The 25104-nt window shown below is 45.5% G+C and overlaps 1 protein-coding gene across 2 annotated transcripts in view; it reads left to right on the forward strand.

Moving 5' to 3' along the window:
- Window positions 1-25104, forward strand: part of LOC307070872 (E3 ubiquitin-protein ligase SMURF2-like) — a 144389-nt gene that overhangs the window by 92370 nt on the left and 26915 nt on the right. For both annotated transcript variants that reach the window (XM_079729570.1, XM_079729571.1), the window contains 8 exons: window positions 4860-5077; window positions 5358-5442; window positions 7307-7465; window positions 7718-7774; window positions 11399-11612; window positions 22865-22968; window positions 23044-23158; window positions 24728-24906. In XM_079729570.1, the coding sequence (XP_079585696.1) occupies window positions 4860-5077; window positions 5358-5442; window positions 7307-7465; window positions 7718-7774; window positions 11399-11612; window positions 22865-22968; window positions 23044-23158; window positions 24728-24906 (1131 nt within the window). The remainder of the gene's footprint in view (window positions 1-4859; window positions 5078-5357; window positions 5443-7306; window positions 7466-7717; window positions 7775-11398; window positions 11613-22864; window positions 22969-23043; window positions 23159-24727; window positions 24907-25104) is intronic.

Here is a 25104-nt window from a genome sequence, read left to right on the forward strand (position 1 = left end):
AGAGAGGAATGAAAGAAGAGATACCGGTCTGTAATTCTGGATGTCAGTGGTATCAAGGGTTGGTTTTTTGAGGAGAGGCTTTATTCTGGCAGTCTTGAAAGACGTTAGAACAATGCCAGAAGTGAGGGAGGAGTTAATAAGTGCGGTGAGAAATGGCAGGATGTCGTTTGACACAGCCTGGAGGAGGGAGGAAGGGATAGTGTCAAGGGGCAGGTGGTGGCATGGTTACATGTTATACACACGTGGACAAAAATGATGGTACCCTTGACTTAATATTTTGTTGCACAACCCTTTGAGGCAATCACTGCAATCAAACGGTTTTTGTAACTGTCAATGAGACTTTTGCACCTGTCAACAGGTATTTTGGCCCACTCTTCATTAGCAAACTGCTCCAGTTGTCTCAGGTTTGAAGGGTGCCTTCTCCAGATGGCATGTTTCAGCTCCTTCCACAGATGTTCAATAGGATCTAGATCAGGGCTCATAGAAGGCCACTTCAGAATAGTCCAATGTCTTGCTCTTAGCCATTCTTGGGTGTTTTTAGTTGTGTGTTTTGGGTCATTATCTTGTTGGAGGACCCATGACCAGCGACTGAGAGCAAGCTTTGACACCAGGCAGCACATTTCTCTCCAGAATGCCTTGATAGTCTTGAGATTTCATTGTACCCTGCACAGATTCAAGACACCCTGTGCCAGATGCAGCAAAGCAGCCCCAGAACATAACTGAGCCTCCTCCATATTTCACGGTAGGGACAGTGTTCTTTTTTTGGTATGCTTCATTTCTGCGTCTGTGAACATAGAGCTGATGTGCCTTGCCAAAAAGCTCCAGTTTTGTCCCATCTGTCCATAGGACATTCTCCCAGAAGCTTTGTGGCTTGTCAATATGCATTTTGGCAAATTCCAGTCTCGCTTTTTCATGATTTGCTTTCAACAGTGGTGTCCTCCTTGGTCGTCTCCCATGAAGTCCACTTTGGCTCAGACAATGACGGATGGTGCGATCTGACACTGATGTACCTTGACCTTGGAGTTCACCTTTAATTTCTTTGGAGGTTCTGGGCTCTTTGGTTACCATTCTTATTATCCGTCTCTTCATTTTGTCATCAATTTTCCTCCTGCGGCCACGTCCAGGGAGGTTACCTACAGGTCCCATTGACCTTAAACTTTTGAATAATATGTGCAACTGTAGTCACAGGAACATCAAGCTGCTTGGAGATGGTCTTATAGCCTTTACCTTTTACATGCTTGTCTATAATTTTCTTTCTAATCTCCTGAGACAACTCTCTCCTTCGCTTCCTGTGGTCCATGTTCAGTGTGGTACACACCATGTCACCAAACAGCACAGTGACTACTTTTCACCCTTTAAATAGGCAGACTGACTAATTACAAGTTTGAAGACACCTGTGATGCTAATTAGAGGACACACCTTAGTTAAACATTTCCCTATGGTCAAATTATTTTCAATCTTTTCTAGGGGTACCATCATTTTTGCCCAGGCCTGTTTCATTAGTTTGTTTTTTAAAATGATTCTGTTGAACCACAATTCAAAAGCAATGTCTGATTTTCATTGGTTAATTTTCAGTAAATTTTTATTTATTATTACTTTTGTCAGTTTCAAGTTATTTCAGTGACCAATGTGGGTTTTTCTTTCATTAACAGAGGGGTACCAACAATTTTGTCCACGTGTGTAATTCTGTTGACCTCGTCTGAGGTGAGAGGGATGAATTGGGTAAAGACAGAGGTGGGGATGGGGGGAGGGAGGATGGTGGCAGTGATAAAAGAGGAGCTAATGTCCTTTACTTTCTGGGTAAAGTAGGTAACAAAGTCATCAGCAGTGAGGCAGGAAGGAGGAGGAGGGGAGGGAGGGTTGAGGAGGGAAGAGAACAAGGAAAACAGTTTCCTGGGGTTTGAGGCGGAGGAGTTAATTTTGGTCCGGTAGAAGGCAGATTTGGCTGTTAACACAGTGGAGGTGAAATGTGAGAGAAGAAAGAGATAGTGAGATAGATCATTAGGACAGTCTGATCTCTTCCATTTCCTCTCAGCTGCCCGCAACTCTGCTCTATGGTTCCGCAGAGATTCTGTCAGCCAAGGAGGGGGGGGGGTGAAGATCGCACCGGTCTGGAGTGGTAGGGACAGAGGGAGTCCAAAGAGGAGGAGAGGGAGGATAGCAGAGTGTTAGAGGATTCCTCTGTGGATAGTTGAGAGAATTGTTCAATAGAAGGTAGTGAAGACAGAACAGTTGAGGCAAACGTAGAGGGAGAGAGAGTTTTGAGGTTGCGGCCGGTGGTGACAATGTGGGTACTAGAGAGGAGGGGGGGAGAGGACTTTAAGGGGAGAGAAAAAGCAACCAAGCGATGGTTAGACACTCAGAGTGGGGCAACAGAGAGAGCAGAGGTGCCACAGGACCTTGTGAATATCAGGTCAAGCTGGTTCCCTGCCCTGTGTGTGGGAGGAGAAGGGGATAGTGTTAAGTCAAAGGTGGCAAAAAAGTTGGTTAATTCAGGTGAGTGCAACTTCTCTTGCAGGATGTTAAAGTCGCCAAGTATAACGAGTGGTGGGCCATTTTCAGGAAAGCAGCTGAGAAGGGCATCCATTTCGTCATAGAAGTCACGAAGGGGACCAGGGGGACGGTAGATTACCACAATGAAGAGATTAATAGGAAGGGTGACAGTGACAGCGTGGAGTTCAAATGCAGATCTGGCCAAGTGTTCTAGTGGAAGGACCTGATAGGACCACATCGGAGAGATGAGGAGTCCGGTCCCTCCTCCTCGCCCCGAAGGTCTAGGGGTGTGTGAGAATGAGTAAACAGTGGAAAGGGCAGCAGGAGTGGCAGAGTTCTCTGGAGTGATCCAGGTCTCTGTCAGGGCCAGGAAATGGAGGGTATTGAGGGACGCATAGGCCGAAATAGAGTCTGCCTTTTTGACCGCTGACTGGCAATTCCAGAGTCCTCCCATCACTTCAAGGTCAGTGATGGCGAGGGTGGGTAAATGGCATAGATTGGATGGGTTACGACGCCGAGCAGAAGATCTATTGTGGAGTCGTCTATGAGTAGAGATTCTAACGATAATTGAAGTACGACACATAGCTACAATACCGTGGCCTCTAAGGTCTTCCTCGAGGGACTCCCACAGAGAGACTCCCTTAGTCTTTGTTTCCCGGGTCTTAGACTCCCATAGAGAGACTCCCTTAGTCTTTGTTTCCCGGGTCTTAGACTCCCACAGAGAAACTCCCTTAGTCTTTGTTTCCCGGGTCTTAGACTCCCATAGAGAGACTCCCTTAGTCTTTGTTTCCCGGGTCTTAGACTCCCATAGAGAGACTCCCTTAGTCTTTGTTTCCCGGGTCTTAGACTCCCACAGAGAAACTCCCTTAGTCTTTGTTTCCCGGGTCTTCGTTTACTGGGTCCTGACGCTAAAGCTGACGCTACTAACACTTAGCCTTTAAATGCACATGGTAGCTCAGGCAGCCTTAGCTCCGCCCAGTCAATCAAGCCTATTGTTCACACCTTGTGACCGAAACTAGACTCAACAACCTTACTATCAACAACAACACAGCAAAAACCAACACTGCAGAAACTAGGGTTGAAGTTAGTACAACCAATTGCAATGCCAAACACTAGAATTCTTACCTTCAAGACTCACCACAGCTAGATATGAGACAACCTTCTTAAATACAAAATGTAATGTAACTGAGTTTGTCAGCTTCCTGACTTTGCTAAATAGGCAGCCTTAGCTCCGCCCAGTCAATCAAGCCTATTGTTCACACCTTGTGACCGAAACTAGACTCAACGACCTTACTATCAACAACAACACAGCAAAAACCAACACTGCAGAAACTAGGGTTAAAGTTAGTACAACCAATTGCAATGCCAAACACTAGAATTCTTACCTTCAAGACTTACCACAGCTAGATATGAGACAACCTTCTTAAAGACAAAATGTAATGTAACTTGGGTTGGGTTAGGGAGTGAGAGGGAGAGGAGAGGGGTGGGTTAGGGAGTGAGATGGAGGGGGTGGGTTAGGGTTAGGGAGTGAGATGGACATATACGCAACCCGCACCTACACACGCAGGCGCCCATGCACGCACATACAGACATATGCACGCACGCACATGCATACATATGCATGTTCATACATGCATATAAACTTGCACATACACACACACATACAAACGCACATACACCTACACACGCACACACATGCGCACACACACACACACACATATGTGTAATTATGGGCAAGTTTATATGATTCTTTCACGTTATTGGATAGGGTTACTTTATGACGCTCCTCTCTCATTCCTCTGCAGAGTGAGATGGAGAGGATGTGGGTGGGTTAGGGTTAGGAAGTGAGATGAGAGGAGGGGTGGGTCACGGTTAAGAAGTGAGATGGAGAGGAGGGGGTGGGTTGGGGTTAGGGTGGGGGGCCTGTCTGGGTGTGAGGTCAGCTGGAAGGCGGAGCAGTGGGTGACTGCGGTATGGATCATTCCATTTGAAATGATGGGTTGATCAGGGATGTGATTAAGGCAGCGTGGAAGAGGCTGAACCAGGAGTGCACTGAGTGCTGGACGCTGCCTTTGGAAATGGATCATTTTTGGCTCAGATCTTTATTTAGTTTTTTTTTTAATGTACGTCAGATAAGCTATTAAACATTTTGCTTTAACAGTGTTGTAACTAGTTCCTCCAGGGTGGTTTAACTTGCCATCATTCTGCCATTTTAACCCTAACAGACCGCTGACGGGGGAATCCAGTGGCACCTTAAGTGTATGCAGTTAACTAGAACATCTTCCAGTTCCATCACTCACTCACTCACTCACTCAATCTCACTCATCTACAGTCCATACCCATAGTCCCCCCTCTCTGCGTCCCAGGCCGGCCTCGGAGTACTCCAGTCCGTCGGGGCGGCCCTTGAGCTGCGTGGTGGACGAGAACACCCCGGTTGTGACCCCTGTCAATGGGGCCCTTGCCGTGACCGACGGGCCCCCGGGGGAGCAGCGGGCTCCTGAGAGGCGGGTCCGCTCCCAACGGCACCGCAACTACATGAGCAGAACCCACCTGCACACCCCTCCAGACCTCCCTGAGGGATACGGTGAGGCACATATACGCAACCCGCACCTACACACGCAGGCGCCCATGCACGCACATACAGACATATGCACGCACGCACATGCATACATATGCATGTTCATACATGCATATAAACTTGCACATACACACACACATACAAACGCACATACACCTACACACGCACACACATGCGCACACACACACACACACACACATATGTGTAATTATGGGCAAGTTTATATGATTCTTTCATGTTATTGGATAGGGTTACTTTATGACGCTCCTCTCTCATTCCTCTGCAGAGCAACGCACCACTCTGCAGGGTCAGGTGTACTTCCTGCACACCCAGACCGGGGTCAGCACCTGGCACGACCCACGAGTGCCCAGGTAACATGCATACACTCACGCACGCACACACACACGCACAAGGTGGTAGTTCATCACTGAGGTGCTGGTTCGTCACTGAGGTGCTGGTTCATCACTGAGTTGCTGGTTCTTCACTGAGGTGCTGGTTCATCACTGAGGTGCTGGTTCACCACTGAGGTGCTGTTTCATCACTGAGGTGCTGGTTCATCACTGAGGTGCTGGTTCATTACTGAGGTCACTGCGGTGCTGGTTCATCACTGAGGTTCTGGTTCATCACTGAGGTGCTGGTTCTCCAGTCATCTCACTCTCTGGACGCTGAAGACTCTTGTTTCAGGGTCTTGTTAATCCTAATCCGAGCCATAACTGGGTGTTGTGTTGATGATAATTCATCTCTGTAATGAATAGTAAATGCCGGGGATGTGTCTGTGGTAATTGAGCTGCTGGTTTAGCAATGAGTTCATAAATGTTGAGTTCGTAATTTCAATTTCACAGTCATCTGTGCAGGATTCTGTTGAAATTAATTCAGTGAGCTGTTAGGACACACATTTTTCTTACTTGCATAACCCTATTTATAAACATATGGATGAGTGGGAAGATAGAGTGATAGAGTAATAAATGGATAGAGTGATAGATAAGCTTCTTTCACACATACATGCAAGTCCTGCTATTAGCCCGCTATTCTCCCGACGGGCCGTATATGTGAACAACTTATCCTGACATTGGTATGCTGTAAACATCCTGAAAAAAGACTACCCCTGAGTTAGTATTTTAGCTGGCGGAAATGTTAATTAGCTTGTATGTGAATGAGGAGAAGAATATCGGCATTTCACACTTCACGTTAGTGGGCGGTTTGATAACGCTTCGGTCTGTATTTTCATGTCATTGAGTGGCACCCTGAAATCCGCCTGTTGCCTTTTTGTTCGCTGAATTCTTAAAACTATTTAAGTGTTGGCACTGCTTTTCATTCGTAATGAACTCTAAAAGATAGGTCTTATCAAAGCCCTAAATGTACCATGCAATAAATTACAATACATGAGTTTACTGCTGCACGTGTTGGAGAAAAAGCTTTTCTCTTGTTATTATTTACAACAGTTAGCTGAAAATTATAGGGTCCCGTCCTTCCACTCCCTGTTTTCTCAGTTAAACACAGAAATCAACTACATTTGTGTTTGTAATATGTGAAATGAAGCAAAAGAAATACGTTCTTTTTCTCTGGTAATGCAGTCGTTTGCGACGACTTTCTTCTTCGTCGTTTCTTCTATTTGTCTCTATCTCATGCTACAATCTTTCATCGATCGATGCAGATGTTGTGGATGTAACAAAATATATGATGCATCGCTGTAGCAACATTTAAGACGATCGCGATGAGTTCTGCCCGTTCTGCCTCCGTGCTGTCTGCGGTCAAACCAAAACAAACTACAGTGACAGTCCTTTTCCCACCTCTTGCGAACCTCGACCCTACGTCATATCCCGCCCCTTGCAAGCCTGCCCCCCTAAACCCCCCGTTAGTTTTACTGATGTCAGCGCGACACCGATATCTGCATATCAAGCATCAAGTGTGAATAAGTGTGAATGACCCTCAGGGTTGAACCTCCTGATAGTCAAAGGTGGCGAAAAGACGGAGGACATGTGTGAAAGCGGCTACAGAGTGATAGATGGGTAAAGGGATGGATAGAGTGATGGATAAATGATAGATGGATAGAGGGACGGATAGAGTGATGAATAGATAATAGATGTCTTCTTTGGTGATGTAATGAGATGTATCTACACATTCTCCTTCTCCAGGATGGTGTAATATAAAGCAGATGTCATGTCCCCAGTCTGTGTCCATGTGTGTGTGCTGTAATATACAGGATTGTGTCTTGAACTTGCTTGTGTGTTTCAGGGACCTGAGTAATGTGAACTGTGAGGAGCTGGGCCCGCTTCCCCCTGGCTGGGAGATCCGGAACACCGCCACGGGACGGGTCTACTTTGTGGACCACAACAACCGCACCACACAGTTCACCGACCCGCGCCTCTCCGCAAACCTGCACCTCGTCCTCAAGTGAGTCCCCACATGGGAGGTTGGAGGAAGAGCTGATCAGGAGGCTGGTGGAAGAACTGATAAGCTGGGTGGAGGAAGAGCTGATCAGGAGGGTGGAGGAAGAGCTTATCAGAAGGGTGGAGGAAGTCTGTCGTTTGTTGATATAGAATGAATGAATATATATTTTTATGGATTTGAATTTTGTTGGAAAAAAGTTGTCTTTCTTTGTTTTGAACATTCTCTCTCGCTCTTGCTCTTTCTCTCTCTCTGCAGCCCCACTCAAAATGGTTCCCGTGTGGCAGCAACGGACAGCCAGAACACAAACCTCAGGTTACTATACACACTGTGGTAGAGCATGTGACCAGCAGGCAGGGCCAAGTGGGTGCACACAGCCGTTCACATGCTGGAGGAAGTTGTATTCTCTGTACAGTGGAGGGTTTATTGTGTTACCTGAATTTTGCTGCTTACATACGCCAGTGTGTATGTATGAAGTCAGCTTACACACACACTGTAAGCTTATGTTTTTCCAGGATCCAAAATAAGAGATAACATTTCTGTATGCTTATTGTTCTTAAAGACTGTATTCCTCTTTTCAGTCTTCAAACACACACATAATAAGACCGACAGGCATGCAGACATGATAGATATTCTTGTGGCCTCCTTGCAAACCACCTGGTCCCAGATGGGAGGGTCCAGTCGGGCCCTCATGCCCTCGCCTGTCACTCTGAAACACAAGGCTGACCAACGTCCTGTCACTCTGATACACAAACCAACAGCCTGTCACTCTGAGACACAAGCCTTGTCTCTCACTCTGAGACACAAGGCTGACCAACTGCATGTCACTTTGAGACACAAGTTGACCAACCGCCTGTCACCTTGAGACACAAGGCTGACCAACTGCCTGTCACTCTGAGACACAAGGCTGGTTAGCTAACCAATAGAGCTCGTAAGTTGAATGCTTCCATTTTCGGTACATTGGACCTTTATGATCGATTTCTCATAATGCATTTGACGACGAGATGAAAAAGATTCTCTGGTCCGGTTTGAATTGTGCCATGAATGTAACATATGTTGTCTGTGAATTTCTAAATTTTCATGCAAAGAATGCTAAAATTTAGGGGGTAGAATTTTGATACGGTTAGGTTTTGTTTGAGAGTGCTTTGTGGACTACAACTTTTAGCGGCTCTCGACGCGTATGATATTCGTCAACACTTGCACACGGATCACACTTGGAACAAATTTGAGTGACATACGGGTACAAAATACACAGGCATCTTGATCTGATGTTTCCTATGGATGGCTCCGTATATCGTGGCAGAAGACGCAGCATCAGCACTGTGAGTTCAGAAGTGGAGGGAATGTGTTATGAGGTGACGTCGTCACGTCACATAGGGGACATGTAGTCTTTCTCGTTACGTCTTTTTCACAGCCGTTAGCTGAAGAATCATACAATATACCTTCAAACTCTTAACATGAAAATGTATTATACAGACACACACAAAACATGTGTAATCCAAGGCATTTAATGACTGGGACCAGAAAATAATAAATTACTTTACATTGACTACCATTCATTTTCTCCTAGCCTAGAGGTCTGATGGGCGCTAGCGGAAGGGGTGTGACTTACGAGCTCTATATTACTTTCTTATGCTGCTACCTAGTTATTACGTAACTATCTGATGCTGATCCCTTGCTTATCGTTATCGTTACCTAACAATCTGATGCTACCTAGCTATCCAATGTTGTAACATTGCTAACCATTGTTACTTGTTGTTACATCCAGTGCTTCTTTCTAGCTAATTGGTATTGTTGTGCAGCTATCTGATGCTGCTCCCTTGCTGGTATTACCGTAGTTAACAGATGTACATTTGTAGTGAACTAATCTCCAACCGTAGCCAGCTTCCGACTAGCACATTACCAACCTCTCTCTGGGGAGGAGGAGGAGTCTGCTCTGTGCCAGCCTCTATCTGGAGAGGAGGAGTCTGCTCAGGGCCAGCCTCTCCCTGGGGAGGAGGAGGAGTCTGCTCAGTACCCGCCTCTCTCTGGGGAGGAGGAGTCTGCTAAGTGCCAGCCTCTCTCTGGGTAGGAGGAGGAGGAGTCTGCTCAGTGCCAGCCTCTCTCTGCAGAGGAGGAGGAGCCTGCTCAGTGCCAGCCTCTCTCTGGGGAGGAGGAGTCTGCTCAGTGCCACTCTCTCTGGGCAGGAGGAGGAGTCTGCTCAGTGCCACTCTCTCTCTGGGTAGGAGGAGGAGTCTGCTCAGTGCCAGCCTCTCCATGAGGAGGAGGAGGAGGAGGAGGAGGAGTCTGCTCAGTGCCAGCCTCTCTCTGGGGAGGAAGAAGAGTCTGCTCAGTACAAGCCTCTTTCTGGGGAGGAGGAGTCAGCTCAGTCTGCGGTGCCATGGTATGGCAGACTGATGATTGTGCTGCCAGACAAACGCAGACCACTTTGCTGTGGTGTGCCGCTCTCTCAGACACTCACCTCCCCTTCCTGCTGCCAGCTTTACGCCTCACAGCTAGAGGTAATTTTACAGCAGAGGTTAAAACTCGCAAGGCGAACCCCAGAATATGTCTGCCCTATTTTATTTTATGTTTATGTCAACCTCTGCACAGATTAAGGTGTCATTATTTTAATGTTTTTGGACTTATTTTATTTGTGTGAGCTCTATCGAAATAATACAAGCATTTGTGTGTGTACACCCTGCCTGTTCACATATATGTTGCAGAAAGGGATTCAGTTTCAATGGATGGGAGTCACTGACAGTGCCAGTCCTCACCCTCTGGGTTCACATTCTGAACACTTGGACTTCAAACATACACACAACACGTGAAATGGCAGCATCCACACAACACACACAGTGAAACAACACCATCCACACAACACTCACGGTGAAACAACACCATCCACACAACGCACGTTGAAACAACAACATCCACACAGCCCACAGCACACAGCACACACGGTGAAACAACACCATCCACACAACACACAACAACACACACGGTGAGAGAGCTTCTTATTGGTCTCTTCTAATGTGTCCTTGGCCTCCATTGGTGTCAGCGTCTGCCACGTGATTGGCCGTCTGGGGGAAATAAATAGCTCTGAGCATGATTATACAGGTTCATGTGGAAACCCCAACGCTGGAATGAGTGGGCAGAGGGGTTCTGCCTCACATGATCCTGTCCGTCTCTGTCTCTCTCTCTCTTTCTCTGTTTCTCTGGCTCTCTCTGTCTGGCTCTCTCTGTCTCTCTCTGTCTCTTTGTCTCTCTCTGTCTCTGTGTCCCTGTCTCTCCGTCTGTTGACTCACTCTGTCTCTGTCTTTCTGTCTCTCTCTCTCTTCCTCTCTCTCTCTCTCGCTGTCTCTTTGTGTCGCTGTCTGTCTCTGTGTGTGTCTCTCTCTGTGTCTCTCTCTCTCTCTCTCTCTCTCTCTCTCTCTCTCTCTCTCTCTCTCTCTCTCTCTCTCTCTCTCCCTCTCTCTCTGTGGGGAGGCATGAGGAATGTAGTCACAGAGCCCCCGCAGCCGTCCTCCCACCAGGGACCGGGCATGGCCCACCGACCCGCTCACCTCCCTGGGGGGGATTTCACACAACTTGTTTTAGGACATGTTTGCACTAAACCAGGGGTTTTCAAAGTGTTTGAGAGTGAGTCTCCCCTCAGAGAATAAATAAACAGATGCGCCTGCGCCCCCCCCCCCCCCCCCCCCGCAAACATTTTCAAAATCTTTGTGTGTTTTTAAAGATCTTTTTATTATTTTACACATTTAAAAATCTTTTTTAAACATTTTATGTGTCTTTGTGTGTTTTTAAAGATATTTAAAAAATGTTCTGGTTAATTTTTTCTCGCGTCCCCCCTGATGAACTCTGGCGCCCCCTAGGGGAGGCGTGCCCCACCGTTTGAAAAACACTGCACTTAACCATTAGCTTCCCTTAGTTTAGTAAAAAATTAACCTCTGTCCCCAGTCGTCCAGGCCAGCTGAAGGAGTCGGCGGCCCCGGGCGGTCCCCCCCAGGCCCTGTCCCCAGCCCAGCTGCCTGAGGAGGCTGAGTGCCTGACGGTCCCGCGCTACAAGAGGGACCTGGTGCAGAAGCTGAAGGTGCTGCGCCAGGAGCTGTCCCAGCAGCAGCCGCAGGCCGGGCACTGCCGTATAGAGGTGTCCCGCGAAGAGATCTTTGAGGTACACACACACACACACACTCACACACACACACACTCATACACACTCATGTACATTCATACACACTTACACACACTCAAACACTCACACACACACACACTCATACACACTCACACACACACTCATACATACTCACACACACTCACACACACGCTCACACACACTCAAACACACACTCATACACACTCACACACACACACCTGCAGACATACACTCACACACACTCATACACACTCGAACACACACAAACACCTTCAGACATACACACACAGACTCATACACACTCACACACACAAACCTGCAGACACACATGCGCACAGACACACCTGAAGACACACACGCGCATAGACACACCTGCAGGCACGCACACACATCTGCAGACACGCAGACACACCTTGAGACCACAGCTGTATTCAAGACCACCTCTGTCGTCTCCAAGTCAAGTTTGAGGCCAAATGAGAGGAAAAGCAAATCTTCTTCAAGACAACTTACTCACCTGTTTATCATTTTGTGTGATGCTAGAGACACACAGACAAATATCTTCTATTTTAAGATGATAATTTTGCACTATTATTTGTGATGATCAAAAAGCAAGTGCAGTGCAACAACACTGAAGTATCAAATTAGGTCATATTGTTTACTTCAAGTAGAGCCTTTTCACTTAAGTCACATAAAGCTGACGTGAATGAGAACTAGGGATGTACGATTTGGGAAAATAATCAAATTGCGATTTTTTAGACCACTATTCCCATTGTGATGCAGAATGCATTTTGCTTTTTAATGTTCCATATCTTCTGTGTTATTTACTAAACACAAGCAATAAATCCTTCTACAGTATAGTATGACCCACACAACATTGGAAGCAGTCAACATATAAAATGCTCTTTCCTGTAGGCCAGGCCTATTTGAGATTAATTGGTGCATGATTTGATATTATAACATCTTTATTTAACTATTGAATTGTAAATAAATTTAAAAAATAAGAATCTTACTGATCTCTAATCAGTGTCAGTAACAGTAACAAATCACACAAACTAAAGTGCAAAAATTTGTGGCCATGAATTACAAAAAAAGGCAGCTGGACTAAGTCATGACCAACTCAATTATTGGAGAGACCACTGGCCTGGACGGAGACAAGTCTGAGTGCAAATACCAACGAGAAGGAGACATGTCCGCATGTCACACACACACACACACACACACACACACACACACACACAGTCACACACACACACACACACACACACACACACACACACACACACACACACACACACACACACACACACACACACACATAGGGCCCTATCTTGCATCCAGCGCAATTTACTTTCTACACCGACGCATGTGTCGTTGCTAGTTTGCAACTGGCACAGAGCGTTCTTTTCCCTCCACAGGCACCCCAAGGGGCGGTTCAGCGAAAGGAGCAGTCGTGTTCTGGCGCAAACGTTCCCTGGTACTCATTTGCAGTTTCAGGAAACAATTCCGCCACAAACCAGGAAATACCTGGTTTAAAGTCAGTGGCACGTTGTTCAGATGCAATTTTAAGGGCGCATGCATAATGTTGCTTGTGCACCTCACGCATACACTTTGCTTCTCTCATCTACCTAGCCACACATTCTTGGTAAATTATTTGGGAAAGAACAGCTGATACAGCGGTAATAAGTTGTACTTTTAAATCTATGCATCTGCAAACACCATACAGCGAACACATATTTTCTTAACACAGACATCGTGTACAAGCCCAAAACTTTTAGGATTGATGAGTATTTGATTGTGAGAAAACATTGTTTTACCGTGAGTGAGTGTTAAAAAGAATGAATTAATGCGGGCGGGCGCGCGTGTGTGTATGTGTAAAATAATAATTGAATGCGGGCGCTCGTGTGTGCATCCATCTGTTTAAACACACGCAAACGAAACACGTAACGCATAATACAGTCCATTGCTATGTATATTAACGGGGGGGACACATACATATTAGGAACACAAGTCGATAATGCATACAATACTGGTAAAAAACGATGTTTGTTAATGTATTGCGTATATCATTAAATAGAACCACAGTTACCGCATATCATATGTGTGTTAAGTTTTCTTTGCCAAAATTTATTTGAGGACTCAGTATTTTGAAGTTGTGGAAGAAAACGCTATTCTATGTGTGAATTAGGCCATATTATTTGGCCATAAACTGAGCCATTTGAAGTTTAAAATTCATGTGGTCATGCATCTGCCTCATCGGAGACTGCAATTGCGCTGTAAAAATATCAACTTGTCAGATTCAAATGCGCTCATGGCTCTTCAAAGGCATAGGAGATGGCACTCTCATTGGTTTATTGCACATTACACCCAAACCACACCTATGGGTAATTAGGCTACTTCAGGGCAACCCTTTTTAGATTCGCGTCGAGTGCTAGAGTCATTTATCTGCCGGTGTGAGTACCAAATGTGTTCGGCTGCCAGATCGGTTCGGGGTCCTGCGCTTACAGATGACGTATCGACACTTGACGTATCGACACAAGCCAACGGACAAAACCCGGAAGGGTTGTTTATAAACGGTGCTCAATCAGTTTTGGTTTTGAATTCATTGAACGGAGCCCGTTCTCTCACAAAGCCGTTGGAAATAAGTCTATAAGCGCTGATGAATGCGTATTTTTATGTTCACATATGTTAAAGTAAGGATTGCCATTGTTAAAGTTAGATATTAAGACAGTATTTTCTGTAATGACAAAAGTACAGAATTAATATTTTCTATATACATTTTCTAGTTTCTATTTACTGAAAATGAAGAGCTTGGACAGTCATATGATTGATGAGATTTTATTTGCTCATACAAAACAGAATAAATAAGACAATACATACAACTGAGGAAAAGCTAAATGTAAATCCATAATAAAACGGCATGTTTAGATTCCATGTTGAATTGAGGATGAATTCATGAATGTGTTCATATTAAGATATTCATCCTAGTCCTTGAATATTGATTTTTTTTTATGATTTTCCAGATGTTCACTGACTTGTATCCTTGCCTATACAACTAATAACAATATAAAATGTAACATTTTCCTTGTTTCCACTTGGGGTATCTTTGCTCTACAATTTAACAAACATCTGTAAAATAGTAAAAAATTCAAGGTAGGCCTATAAGAATGTATATAATTCATGAATATATCCTCAATTGGCCGTGGGATCAAAACATGCAGTTTTTTATGGATTTACATTGAGCTGTATGTGTGTATGTGAATTGCAGTGTATGTGTTTGGATACACACACGGGCACACACACTGACATATTTGTATATTATTATAGATTTTTTTATTCATGTGGCCTGCAGTGGCGATATCGCACAGGTGTATTCCCACAGGCTCTGAAAACAACAGTCATCAAGCCATATCTCCACTCATCTCGACGGGAAGGGGGGGGGTGGGGGGGGGGGGGGGTGGAAATGCCATCTGAAAGAAGCAGAGGTGTGCAGATGTATTTATCTTGAGACATTCAACTTCATACAATGTCTCGTCAGGGATTTGTATCCATATTTACAATTTAAATGTACCTATGATCTTGGACGGCAGATGTCATCACAGTTCCCCCCCGTCGTAGCTGTCGGAATATATTCCTTCCAGTTTGCCTCTTTTCCCTGTACCAATATATCCTAAAACAGAAAAAAAGAACAACTTCTGGCATTCTGGAATTTATGTTATCACCTCCCGTTCCAGTAGTCCGTCTGTTTATAAGGAGGAATGGGTGTTTTGTCAAGCAAGTAGAGAGTGGCTAAGTGATACTTGAGTTATATTACGGCAACCCGATGCCGTTGCCATAAAACGTTGCTGCTTAAAGTCCCTATTATCGAAGGTAAGAACCTCTGCAGACTTTGTAGAGCCGACCACATGTCATGCAGGTCCCAATACTGTACATGGTGTAGAACTCTGCTCTGTAGTTGGCGGATACTCTACACCATGTAGTGACGCCTGTGACAAACAAAGTGTAAGATTAAATAGCACATTTATTTTTATAGAGCAGTAAAAACATGTATAGACCCCACAGGACATTACATTATTATATTAAATTAGGATATTGTACACTGATGCACCCTTCACTGATGCACTTACTGTTGAGCCACAGAAAATGTGCCTGTCTTTTGAACCAGTGGACACTATGTTCCTGAAGGTGGAACACACCAGAGCCAGAGTTGGGTAAGCTTTATCTCCCTCTTGGAGTACCACCTCAGTGAGGATGTCAGACAGCACTGACTTTGGCAACTGTAAAATAGATGTCAGGCAAGATCAAGAAGATTTCATAGATAACACAACAACAACACAGTTTCAAACGCAATGGGGCGTTTAAAGAATTAAGTTAGTTTTCAGAATTCAGGCCAGAAAACAATTAATTCAATGGTATTAGGTTAAGGGTAATTATCACCTACAAAAGCCCCCCACACACACACACACACAACTTCATACAAATTTAGTTCATTTTTAAAATTTCTATCTATTTTATTTATATTGTTTTTGCTTTATTATAAGTTGGCTGTAGTTATTTTGTTTTATTTCTCAAGTATGCTGCTTCGAATAGTTTGTGGCGTGTTTAGTCACATAAAAACTCCTCTTTTATTCATAGATTAGAAAAGAAAAGGAGATCGTTAATACAGTACTTACCTAAAGAGCAGAAAAACATGTCAGCGTTTTAGTATGCGCATGCGCATTTAATGACATCGTTTACAGGAAGTGCGTCATTATTGCGCACCTAGGACCCCCGAACCGATCTGGCAGCCGAACACATTTGGTACTCACACCGGTATAATAGCAACATCGCCATAGAACCGCCCACAAAGCTACTTGCGTTTGGCGCTTCCCACTTGCGTTTCAGACTGTAAAAATAGGACCCATACTCAGACACACACACACACACACCTGCAAACACACACACACACACACACCTGCACACACACACGCACACACACACACACACGCACACCTTCAGACACACACACACAAACACACACACACACAAACCTTCAGACTGCAGGTGACACAGACGCAGTCAATGGCAGTGACTACGGCTGTCCATATTGCCAGCGTTGCAAGACCACTTCAGTCAAAAGCACAACATTATTCTGCACACTATAGCTTTCCCTCGCCTCCCTCTCTCCTAGTGGTTCACTGACGCACCGTCGTCTTCCACAGCAAGGCATTCTTTTTTTTTAAACCAGACCTAACTACGTATATCACTCCAAGCTGAGCTTCATAAACAAAGACGACAGGTTTGGTTCCCCTAGCAACCGGTCAACGATCAGTGTGTCTCTGAGCCGGCTCCAGGCTAGGGTATTGGGACACGTGTAGACTCAGTCCCCGCTGTCTTTGTTCCCTCATCCCTTTGATGGAGCTGCTTCAACAGACGCACGTACACACAAGTGGAATAACTAAATAAAAGGGCAGCGGCAATATCAAAGGTAGAATTTTATTAGTGGAATTGTGTAACTACAACTTACAGTGCATCAGTAATGTAAAAAAAAACTGCTCACATGCCACATGTGGTGGTTTGCTGTGTTCATATGTGACAGCTCTTGTTTCTGTCCCATCAAATCGACTGTCTCTGTGGCACAAAATCAGACTTTCCAGTCAACCGTGTAAAAGAGGGAAACACAAGCGCCACATTTAAACCCTGTAGAGAGGACGCTGTGTATGTCGATGCTTCTCATCTCCGCTCTACCATCGCTTTTGTGGATTTTATGCTCTATCCAACCAACCTAAACACGTTGGCTACCCTAGACATCAGTGTCGTGATCATATTGTGGTTTTGCTTGGTTTTGTTGCGTTTGTCATGGCTGACTAACGCTGCATGGCTGAAAAAACATCTGTTCGCTCTGCTGTGGTCTTCCTGGCCCCTGTCACTGTCATGGAATTAGCAAACCGAGCTAGGATGCTAGCATCTGATTGTAGCCCCTCGGCTACGACTTTCATTAAATATATCGCAGCGGAACTCATGAGTCTCAGCTCAAATACATATCCGAGGTTGCCTTGAGGACATAATATCTGTCCATCTCCTCGTTCCCCCTATGTTCATAAGGCTACCCGCAGTGGTTAATTTGAGCCGGATCCTGCCGGAACAAGATCCGGCACCTCTTAATTTTGGCCTCCCTGTGTTCCGGTACTTATTTGGGCAGATCCGGTACCTCTCATAAAAAAAATAAAAGCGTAAATAATTTACAGAACAAACCCCAAGAATTTCATGTTGTTTATTAAGATTTTTCATTTGAAAGAGTCGGAGATCTGTAGACGCACTGAAAAGCTGGGCCAACAAACACACTTTTGAAATTCGCCGCATCTGAGGAGCAAGCAGAGAGAAAAAAACGGTTGCCATGCATGACCACATGCGTGTGCGCCACGCACAAGTTAATAGAAATTATAAATATCACAGAGCAGGATTGTGAACGTTTATAATATCTCATGTCAATTTACAATCGGCAAAATGTGTCAGCGTTGGGCGACTAACTCATTTGAATTAGGACATTGATCCTGCGCGCCTCCTCTTTGCAACGAAATTTGTTTGAGATATAAAACCATTTAATTGAACATTAAAACAGATATTTTCGTTTTTAAATAAATATTTGGAAACGAAAATTCATGTTTCCCACAGTGTGCCTCTCTGGTATTGAGCGTTTCTGCAGGATCACACTCTGCACAACCCAGTTGTTAAAAAAGTCACAGTCACGCACGGATGATTACTCCGTAATCAACGCTTTCCAAGCATCGGTGGTGATGGCAACTTTCTCCGCTAAGGACAGGATCTCGAGGAGGGAGGCTGCTGCTTCGCTGTACATTTTCACCAGCCACACAGTCATAGTTTGGCGACATGGCACTGTGATCCGGCTCAAGAAATGCGATCAGATCGCGGAAGGCTAACACATCACATCACGTCTCTGGCAAAGGCTGCCGTATTTAAAATAGCATGCAATGCATCAGTTATATTCTCAATTTAATTTGCAGAGCAATCACTGCAAAGTATTTAGGTTAACTCTATAAGAGATTAGGATTAGTGTGTGTCTGACAGGGGGGGCGGGGGGTGTGCCATCACGATGGTGGCCCTCCATCGTGATGTCAGTCAGCCATCACGATGCACAATGACATCGTCCATCGGCACAACCCTAGTAGGCAGTGTATTTTTTAGTTTTCCATTACCTCCAACCCCCGTACTAAGTCGCCGGATCTACACCCCTTCTGCATTCCGGGACCACCCACTTTACAAATTAAGCACTGGCTGCCCATCATAAGTTTGTTTACTTTTACAAACTTTGTCTGCCCCAACTGTTAGGTGCCATGCCTAACATTGGCAACGTCATCGATCCAAACCACGGCCATCACACGCAAATCTGCTATCCTTGGTCTGTGATGACAACACTGTCACCCCTGACACTGCACTAGCCAGGACATCATTCATGTTGCTTAACATTCGTTCTTTAAATAACAAAGCCCTCCTTGTCCCATGACCTTATTTCGGAAAAATCACTGGCTTTTTTCTTAGTATGACATGTCTTACTTAGACATGCCTGAACCAGCAAGAGTACATAAACCAAGTCACTCCCCCAGGTTATGCCTATATCCAAAACCCTTGCAGCCTTGGCCGTGGTGGTGGGCTTGCTGTTATCTATCATGCTGACATCCTGGTCAATGAGATCCCAGTGAAAACAATGCTGTGAGTGTGTCTGTGTGTCCACTTCAAGTTGACTGGGTCCACACCGCTACAGGTTCTCCTTATCTACCGCCAACCCAAAGCCTCTGCCTGCTTCCTACCACGAACTCCCTCCCACAACATATTCGCAATTCCCAGTCTCTCACCATCTTCCAGTCCCACCTCAAGACCCATCTCTTCTCCTCCGCCTACTCCTAGACCACCCAACCACCCCACATTAACTTTGCATTTATTCATTTGTTGTTTGTTTGTTGTTTGTCCCCAATGTAAAGCGCTTTGAGTGCGAAAAAAGTGCTATACAAATACCATGTATTATTAAATTCAATTTTACACAACACATACAGGGCCCCACACATGACAAAGGGCACACCCTGGACCTGGTGTGCTGTGCTGACATAACCCCCTCCCACCTGCAGTGCACTGACCTGCCTGTCTCTGACCACCATGCTATCTTATTATTGGTCCCTGTGCCCGTCCCAAAGCAGTGCACCAAACCTCTGCTCACGTTCAGAAACATTAAACATGTGTGTGTTTTCACTTTATCCAACTCCCTAGCGACCCACCTTGCCACCCACCCCCCTTCCCAACAGTGGATTGCATGGTGGAACACTACATCCATGCCCTCTCTCAGGCTTTGTAGCTCCTCTCACAATGCGCTACGCGTCGTTCTCTCACCCAGACCCCTGGTTCATCCCTGAACTCTACAAGACGTAGGCTTGAGAGACGATTCAGAAGATCCAGCCTCACTGTCCATCGTGAAGCATTTAAAGAACACGTCACAAACTACAAAGAAGCCCTTTCCCAGGCAAAAACAAGGTATTACTCCACACCAGTGTTTGTAATAACGCTGGTTAAAGGACGGGGTTAGGTAACGCCGTTATTTTTTGAGTAACGGGGTAATCAAACTAATTACTGTTTCCGTCGTTACAACGCTGTTACCGTTACTGTACGTTAAATGTGGTGCATTACTATGAATTGATTGAATAAACTGCGTTATCTGAGCGCACCCCTGGCTCCAAACACAAACTGCTAGTGAGGAGACCGGGTGGGTTAACAACGAGAGAAGCGATCATGATTGGCTAAGCCAGAGTCATGTTTCATGGTAGCCAATCAGAGCCAGTGTTTTTACACACAAGCCAGGACACGCCACAGACACACACGCACACGCACACACCAAGATTCGATGAAGCAGCAGAAATGGCGAGTCCGGAGCAATCCGATGAAAATTTGGCATTTTCTGTAGTATTCGGCAGATGTTCCACAGCCTTTGCAACCGAGCAAATTAAAATTCAGTTGGAAGTATATCAGGGCCTTGAGTGGGCAGTTCAACCATTTGACACTTTAAGGCCAAGTGAAAACTGCTCTGAAAAATCCAAATTCTTTGACATATTGAAACTTTTTTTTTTTACAGTAACGCAAATAGTTACTTTCCCTGGTAACTAGTTACTTTTATTATAGAGTAATTAAGTTACTAACTCAGTTACTTTTTTAAGCAGTGAGTAACTATATCTTATTACTTTTTTAAATTTATGTTCCCACACTCCTCAGTAACCAACATAAACACCCCAAATTGCTCTTCTCCACCATCAACTGTCTTCTTCAGCCTCCTGGTGCCGCTAAACCCTCAGATGCTGCTGACCTCTGCTCCCGCTTCCTTGATTTCTTCCAGCAGAAAGTGGACACCATCCACCGGCAGCTCAAGTCTCCTGGGTTCACACTGCCCCAACAGGATTCTCACCACTCAGCTGTCCGCTCACCTCAGTGCTGCCTATCTGCCTTCTCTCCACTGGATGCCGACCAGGTCAAAAACTGGTCACCTCAGCCACCTTTGCCGTCATTTTAAAGCTGGATGGTACTACACCAGAGGCCAGAGATGCACCAGCTGGTTCTTCAACCAGCAGTCTGGACCAAATGCCCACCACCCTGGTTAAGGCCTGTCTTCCCATCCTCTGCCATCCAGTGGAAAACATCATAAATGTATCTCTGGCCTCTGGTGTAGTACCATCCAGCTTTAAAATGGCGGCAGTCATCTCCACTCTAAAGAAGCCAGGCTAAGATCCAGATGACCACAACAACTATCATCCAACCTCTAACCTCCCTTTTCTCAGCAAAACACTGGAAAGAGCAGTGGCTGCCAACACCACATGTTTGACCATGAGCTTTTTTAAACCTTCCAATCTGGTTTGAGAACTCACCATAGCACTGAGACCGCCCTCATCAGAATCACCAATGACCTGCTGCTTGCTGCCAACAATGGCCTCATCCCCATCCTCATCTTCCTTGGCCTTTCTGCAGCCTTTGATAGTTTCTCACACCATCCTTCTCCACCGCCTCTCTGAGCTCATCGGCCTCAGTGGCACAGTACTTTCCTGGTTCCGGTCCTACCTCACAGACCGGAAACAATTCATCACCCTCAATGGCTCCAACTCTGATCTGGCACCTGTCTTTCATGGCGTGCTCCAGGGCTTGGTGCTTGGTCCCCTGCTGTTAACCATCTACATGCTGGCCCTAGGTAATATTATCCAGAAACATGGACTCAACTTCCAATGTACGCCAATGACACACAACTCTTTATCAGCACAAACCCCTCCTCCCAGCTCCCACCCACACAACTTGTCAACTGCCTACAGAAACTAAAATCATGGATGACCAGAAACTTGCTCAAATTAAACAGCAACAAGACAGCTCATGGTGGTGGCTCCTACAGTACTGCTCAGGAAAGTTGGAGACCTGGCCCTGGTTGTGGACGGCTGCTCCATTTCCCCATCTCCTGAGGTGCGCAACCTAGGCGTCATCCTGGACTCCACTCTCTCCTTCCGGTCCCACATCAAGAACATAACCAAATCCGCCTTCTATCACCTCAGAAACATCTCACAACTCCGGCCTTCACTCACACATTCAGTTACTGAGACACTCATCCACGTCTTCATCCCCTCCCGTCTGAACTACTGCAATGGTGTCCTGTCTGGACTGCCCACCAAGGCAGACTCCAAAATGTGCAGAACTCAGCTGCCAGGGTTCTAACCCACACAAAGCCCTGGCAGCATATCACTCCCATCCTCCAACAGGATGGATCCTCAACTGGTTACCAGTCAAGTCACACATCATCTATAAAAATCTCTCCATGGACTCTCACCCCAATACCTCACAGATCCTCTCCACCCCTACAATGAATCATGCTCTCTGCGGTTCTCTGACAAGGACCTGCTGGCCATCCAACGCACTAGATTGGGGACCTTTGGAGACAGGGCATTCTCTGCCAATGTTCCCACACTATGGAACAGCATAACACTCCACATCCGCTCTCCCCCATCCCTGCCGATGTTTAAAAAACACCTCAAAGTATTCCTCTTCACTAAGTCCTTTGACCCTTAATCCCCCCTTCCCCTCTCCCTTTATTGTTAAGCGACCTTGTGAATCTTGAAAGGCGCTATAAAAAAAAGTTATTATTATTATTGTGGGGACCACCATCAAATCTGTGGTCTATAGTACTTAGAATGTTTGACAAATGAAACGCTGGGGACACTGCGCCTGTCCGTGTTTTAACGTGCTAATCTCTGTGATAGGAATCGTACCGCCAGGTGATGAAGATGCGTCCCAAAGACCTCTGGAAGAGACTGATGGTGAAGTTCAGAGCAGAGGAAGGGCTGGACTACGGAGGGGTGGCCAGGTGAGTGGACACCGCACGCGTCTTGTCCGCTTTGAAACGTGTCAATGATTTGGGCGTAATGTGTGTGTACCTCAGGGAGTGGCTGTACCTGCTGTCTCATGAGATGCTGAACCCGTACTACGGCCTGTTCCAGTACTCCAGAGATGACATCTACACGCTTCAGATCAACCCAGACTCGGCGGTCAACCCGGTCAGTTAAAAGTAGCGCGCTCTCTTTTTACCTGCTTTACAACTAGATTGGATCACGGTTTATACTTGGTTTATGTCTAGTTATACATGGTTATTACATATGGTTTACACTTATTTTGGATCAGGTTTATGTCTAGTTTACACATGGTTATTACTAGTGATGCCGTAGATAATCTGATCTACGGCATCACATTACTTAGTAACGTGTTACTGGCCTCGGACCACTTTTTTCAGTAACGCATAATCTAACGCGTTACTATTTCCAAACCAGTAATAAGATTGAATTTACTCATCAAAGTTACTGTGCGTTACTATTTTTTTACCGGATCACCGATTGGCGTTGAGAGCAATGGAGTGGTGTGAGTGTGTGTCTGTCTGTCTGTCTGTCTGTCCGCGCCACCAGTTGTTATTAGCGGCGGAATTAGTCGCGCGGTGCTGCGTGCGTGTGTGTGTGTGTGTTGCGCTTCAGCGATGGCAGCAGAGAGAGCGCGTGGGAGCCTCTACAATATTGCCAGAGAACTAAACCCACGGGGAGGTCTGAGCAGCTCGAGCGCTAAAACGCACTGTTTACGTCACGCACGTGGAGATGCGTCGTGATCGCCCCGTAAAGCGTGCTGTGATATTTTGTCTACGCATTGGCGGAAGCGGTTGAAAGCCGTGTGTCAGTGTGTGCACCCAGGGCCGTAGCACCAAATTCTGGGCCCTGTATACAAGAGATACTGATGGACCCCCCCCCCCCCCCCCCGAATTCCCCCTACCAGCCCCCTGCGGGGGGGGGGGAGTAATCAGTAAAGTAACTAAGTTACTATTTTAAGGAGTAACTAGTAATCAGTAATCGGATAACTTTTTCAGGGTAACTGTGGCAACACTGGTTATTACACATCGTTTACACTTAGTTTGGATAAGGTTTATACCTGGTTTATCTCTAGTTTACACATGGTTCACACTTAGTTTGGATCAGGTTCATAACAGGTTTATGTTTAGTTTACACACGGTTATTACACATGGTTTACACTTAGTTTGGATTATGTTTATGTATAGTTTACACATGGTTATAACACATGGTTTACACTTAGTTTATGTCTTACTTGTAGAGTAATGTAATGAGAATAATTCAGCTGGGCGGTGGTACGTACCAAGGCCAAAGTGCATCATGGGACACCCCAGAATTGATTTATTCTGCCTATATATTCTGTTATCATCAATGATTAGATATTAGTTACTTTCATTTCTACGGGATTTTTATCTACTTTATCAGCTGAAAGTTAAATATAGTTCTGTGCTGCTTTGACCATATTGTTTTCATGTTGTCAAAGAAACGTCTAGTATAGAGTTCTATTTGAAAGTTAATGTTAATGTTGGATTTCTGTTTACATGTGACTGATATCAAGTTTACACATGGTTTATATTGAGTTCATACATGGTTTATATTCAGTTCACACATGGTTGATATCCAAGTAAAACAAGGTTTATATCCAGTTCATACAAGGTTTACATCAAGTTTACACATTGTTTACATCCAGTTCACCCAGTAGGGCTCAGCGCGTGACGCTGTGTTGCTTCCCTACAGGAGCACCTGTCATACTTCCACTTCGTGGGGCGCATCATGGGCATGGCAGTGTTCCACGGCCACTACATCGACGGCGGCTTCACGCTGCCCTTCTACAAGCAGCTGCTGGGGAAGCCGATCACCCTGGAGGACATGGAGGCTGTGGACCCTGACCTGCACAACAGCCTCATCTGGATCCTGTACGAAAACCCTTCATGCACATCATTATACACACACACATACCCACATCATTACACACACACACACACACACACACACACACACACACACACACACACACACACACAAACATCATTCTACACACACACACACACATCCACTGGAACCATCTCTGGGGGGGCACAAGGATTCTTGCTCCCCCAAAGATAAGGTTGGGG

Source organism: Pollachius pollachius (assembly GCF_949987615.1).
Source record: "Pollachius pollachius genome assembly, chromosome: 2".
In the NCBI taxonomy this organism is placed as follows: Eukaryota; Metazoa; Chordata; class Actinopteri; order Gadiformes; family Gadidae; genus Pollachius; species Pollachius pollachius.